This window comes from Chrysemys picta, chromosome 1 (genome assembly GCF_011386835.1).
Source record: "Chrysemys picta bellii isolate R12L10 chromosome 1, ASM1138683v2, whole genome shotgun sequence".
Taxonomy (NCBI): Eukaryota; Metazoa; Chordata; order Testudines; family Emydidae; genus Chrysemys; species Chrysemys picta.
Window position 1 is genome coordinate 358,934,649 of NC_088791.1, and position 5,197 is coordinate 358,939,845.

Below are 5,197 nucleotides of genomic sequence, written 5' to 3' on the forward strand. Positions count from 1 at the left end.
CATATCACACATTAGTAACTCACACATAGCAAGATATATTAGCTTCACATACAATGAGAGCTCATACAATCCAAGGGCATATCAATGTTTAGCAGATTAAGACTTTTAGAATGATACTCACAGGGCATACTTTGTACAAAACAAACCATAATGACATCACCAGGGTAAATATGGGGTTCTTTGGGGTGCAGAGTATCCCAGGGATGATCCAGAGAGTGACAAGGGGTGGGAAGGAGAGAAGCGAGTGAGGGGCAGGGCCTTGAGGGGAAGAGGCAGAGCAGGGGCGGAACCTGGGGGAAGAGGTAGGGAAGAGAGGTGGGGCCTGAGGCTTCCAGGTACGAGCAATTAGGAAGGTGGCAACCCTATGAGTTATACATAGGCAGATTCCCCAGTTTGTCACGCAGACACAGCACTGTAAGGTCAGGAACGGGTTTAATGTCTCTTTGACTGGCCAGTCAGTGATTCAGGGAAGAGAGCCCTCATGGAGCTCGGTCTGAGAGCCAGAGCACAAGGAGAAAACTTTAGGTCCCTTTATGAGTAAAGGGCTGGAGCAGCTTATCCCGGATCTGTTGGGTCCTCGCCCCGTAGATGATGGGGTTTAGCATGGGGGGCAACAGGAGGTACACGTTGGCCATGAGAACGTGCAAATGCAGGGCCACATTGTGCCCAAACCGGTGTGTGAGAAAGGAGAAGAGAGCTGGAATGTAAGAGGATAAGATGACACAGAGGTGGGAGCCGCAGGTCCCAAAAGTCTTGAGCCGGGCGTCCTTTGTTGGGAGGCTGAAGATGGCCCTGAGGATCTGGGTATAGGACACGGCAATAAAAAACACATCCAGACTGATCACCAAGAATGCCACAGAGAGGCCGTAGTAACTACTGACACGGATGTCAGCGCAGGCCAGCTTCACCACAGCTATGTGCTCACAGTACGTGTGGGGAATGATGTTCGTTCTGCAATATGGCCAACTCCTCGCCAGGAAGGGATAGGGAAGTATGAGTATGGTACCACGCAGCACCAGAGCCAGGCCAATTTTTGCCACCACAGCGTTTGTCAGAGTGGTGGAATGTCTCAGGGGATCGCAGATGGCCACGTAGCGATCAAAAGCCATGGCCACGAGGATCCCAGACTGCATCGCAGGGAAGCTGAGACTGAAGTACAGCTGGGTGAGGCATGCAATGAAATTGATCTCCCTGGAATTGAACCAGAAGATGCTCAGCATTTTGGGTAGGATGGTCGTAGACATGACCAGGTCAGTGATGGCCAGCATGCAGAGGAAATAGTACATGGGCACATGGAGGCTCGGCTCCCTCTTCACGATGAACAGGATGGTGAAGTTCCCCAAGATGGCTATGATGTACATGGTGCAGAAGGGGATGGAGATCCAGACGTGGGCTGCCTCCAGGCCAGGAATGCCCAGCAGGATGAAGGTGGAGGGGTTGGTGAAATCAGTTGAGTTGGAATCTGACATGGTGTAGGGGAGAAGGTGTCCAAAGTTGAGGCACAACAGTGTCTCCTTCATATACCGTATGTTCACCTGACTTCCTGTATGTGCCCAGGGTCTAGGGAGATGTTCGCAGGACAAACACCTGGATGGAGAGACAATGTTAATATGAGACACTACATGCACAACTGGAGGCTGTTCTCATGGATGAAGCAGATTGGTCACTCTTCACACACTGAAAAATGACATTTTCATTATTCAGATAAATGAATTTTGAACAACTGATCCTACTAATGCCAATTCCATATTTTATGGCGCTTCCTTCATCAATAATTTCTACACATCATGGTGTGGGAAACCTTAATAGGAGCCAGCAGGAAACACGAGTGAATACTGGTTATCCCTCATTGTTCCTTAGGTCTTCTCTAGAGTGCCACATTTTTTCGCCAAAAGGCAGCATTTGGTGAAGAAATTGTGGAGGTGAAAAAACTACAAAGCCACTCTGGTCAGGAGTTTCAACTCTGCTGCCCTGCATCCAGGTAAATACTTTCCACTCCTCCCCCTTTAAAGGCCCAGGAAGTTTGAAATTCCCCTTCCTGTTTGCTCGGCGTGGAGTGTTCACATCACATCTTCCCAGGTGGCCATGGCGGCTCCATACAGCAAATGGTCTCCCACTTGGACCACTGTGGAACTGCTAGATCTGCTCAGTATTTGGGGAAGGAGGCTGTGCAGTCCCAGCTGTGCTCCAGCTGTAGGAATTTCAATATCTATGGGAAGATTTCTTGCAGCTTGTGGGAAAAGGGCTATGATTGGGACAAGCTGCAGTGGAGAGCAAAGGGGAAGGAGCTGAGGCATGCATACCAGAAGGCAAGGGAGGCAAATGGTCACTCCAGAGCTGCATCCCAGACCTGCCATTTTTATAAGGAGTTGGATGCTATCCTTGGCGGTGACCCAACTTCCACTACCAAAAGCCCTGAGGCTACTTCGGTGGGGCTGGAGCTGATGGAAACTGGACCTAACCCAGAGGAGGAAGTCATCGATGAAGAGGTGGAGGCATAAGAAGATGTGGAGCCCATGCCAAGGTTGCCCAGTGCTGCGTCCAGTCAGGAGCTATTCTCCACTCTGGAGGTGTCCAGACTCTGCAATCTTCTGCTGGAGGTTCCTTGGCAGAGCTGCTTTGTTTCTTCCCCCAGGGAGGGACACTCTCTCACGCCATTCTGCAATTACTTGGGCAAGGACCAAAGCTGCACACAGGCGAGCAGCATAGGGACCGGGGCGGAAACCGCAAGCGTATAGTAGATGCACCCTTGCTTCTACTAGGTGAAGGCTGGAATTAAGGGGGGGAAAGCAACATATAACAAATGGGAAAAAGGGAAAATAGATAGCAAGCAATACAAACTGGAAGTTATGAAAATGGATACGGGACTTTACAGACATCAAGGGGAAATCCATGCTTTGCAGGGTTAAGGAGGTCATTAAGTATATTAAGAACAAAAGAAATCCTAGAAAAGGTAAAGGCCAATTCCTAGAGGGGAAAGGAAACTTGTTAATGTTGCAGAAAAGGTCGATGTGTTCAAGAACTATTTTTGTTCTGCATTTGGAAAGAAGCGATATGCAGTACTGATATCACATGTGGTGATGAAACACTTTCCAGTCCATTAGCAGTCAAGGAGGATGTTAAACAGCATCTACAGTTGAACCACAGTTACAAACTGACGGATCACCCACACATCTCATTCGGAACCAGAAGTAGGCAATAAGGGAGCAGCGGAGCCCCCCGCCCTCCAAGGCAAAAACAGGACAGTTCTGTGTTAAACATAAACTATTAAAAAAATAAAGGGAAAGATTTAAAAAGAAGATTTGACAAGATAAAGATACAATGGAAAAGCTGATATGGGATTAATTAAAAAAACCGTCTAGGAGTATAATTAATGCCAGTCAACAACATGGTTTATGGAAAACAGGGCTTGTCAAATAAATCCCATTTCATCCTTTCATGAGAGTTCATGTTTGGTTGATCAAGGGAACCAAGCAGATGCAACAGACCTAGATTTCTCTGAGGCATTTGATTTAGTAGGGGAAAACATTCGGTTAAAAAAATGAACACTATACAATATCAGTAGAGCACATGTTAAATGGACTAAAAACTGGCTAACTGACAGATCTCAGAAAGCTGTTGTCAATGGGCCATTGTCAGCGAATGGGTAAATTTGTAGTGGGATTCTGCAGGGATCACCTCTAGGCCAGATGCTGTTCAATTTTTTCATCAATGATATGGAAGCAAATAGGAGATCACTGCAAGTAAAATTTGCGAACGATCCAGAGTGGTTAAAATGAGGCGGCCAAGGCAGGCATAACGATTGATCTGGAGCATTTGTTGAGTTGGGCCCATGCAAACTAAATGTTTTAATACAGTCAAATGCAGAGTCATCCTCTCAGAACAGGGAATGCAGGCCCAACCCCGCTCAGGCATTGTATTATGGAATGCAGGGACTATGAAAGGATTTAGGGGTCATTGTGTACAACCAACTCATCGTAAGCTCCCAGTGCGATGCTGTGGCCAAAAGGGCTAATGCGATCCTTGGATGCATAAATGGGGGGAGGGGGGAACTGAGTGGGAGCCAGGGAAGAACCGACTGCGCCAAGTTCTGCGGTCCCCATTTCAAAATGGATGTTGAAAAACTGGAGAAGGTGCAGAAAAAATCCAGAAAAATAACTAGAGACTGGAGAAAATGCATGACACAGAGAGAGATTTAAAGAGCTTCATCTATTTATCTCATCAGAAAAACAATCAACCAGAGACTTCCATGGGGAGAAAACCGTGGGTGCTAATGTGCTCTGTAATCTAGATTAGAAAGGCAGAGGAAGACCCAATGGCTGGAAGCTGAAGCCAGAAAATTCTAATCGGAAATAAGGGCCAAATGACGAGAACTGAGGGTGATTAACTGGTGGGACATACTACACAGGGAAGTACTGGATTCTCCAATTCCCCATGTCTGCAGATCCAGTCTGGATGCTTTTCTGGAAGATCTGCTTGAGGGCTTGTCTACACTTAAAATAGTACAGCGGTGCTGCAAAGCGCTTAAGTGTAGACACTACTTACAGCAACAGCAGGGGTTGTCCCATCAGTGTACTTAATTCACCTCCCTGAGAGATGATAGCGAGGTTGATGGAAGAATTGTTCCGTTGACCTCATGCTTTTTACACCGGGGTTAGGTAAATATAGCGACAGCTCTCAGAGGTGTGGATTATTTGGCTGTTGCAAAAAAAAGCGAATGCAATTTTGGGTTGCATTAACAGAGGCATAGCACGCAAATCATGGTAGGTGATAGTGCCTCTCTACCGTGCACTGGGTAGGTCTCAACTGGAGAGCTGTGTGCAATTTTGGTCACTGCTGTGTGGAAAGGATGTAGAGAAACTGGAAAGGATCCAGAGGTGAGCGACAAAGATGATCCCAGGGATGGATGCAAACCATATGAGCAAAGGCTGAAGGAACTGGGTATGTTTAGTTTGGAAAAGAGGAGGTTGAGGAGGGACATGATAGCGGACTTCAAGTATTTGAAAGGCTGCCATAAAAAAGATGGAGAAAAGTGCAAACAATTCAATGTTTATTGGGGTGAACTTCCAGCAAGCAATGGTTTCAATTTCCTTCCTCAGTGTCCCCTTTCCCAGCTCTGACTCCACAGAGCCTTGTCTGTGACCCTTTTCCCATCCCCCCCTTAGCAAAACATGATTCCAATTCCCCCTTACTTCCT

General features: G+C 47.0%; 1 protein-coding gene across 1 annotated transcript; it reads right to left on the minus strand.

Annotated features, from left to right (window-relative positions):
- Positions 1-521: 521 nt before the first annotated feature.
- Positions 522-1,520, minus strand: LOC112061284 (olfactory receptor 52K1-like). The gene has a single exon (XM_024114172.2). The coding sequence runs from the start codon at positions 1,518-1,520 to the stop codon at positions 522-524; it is 999 nt and encodes a 332-aa protein (XP_023969940.2).
- Positions 1,521-5,197: the final 3,677 nt, after the last annotated feature.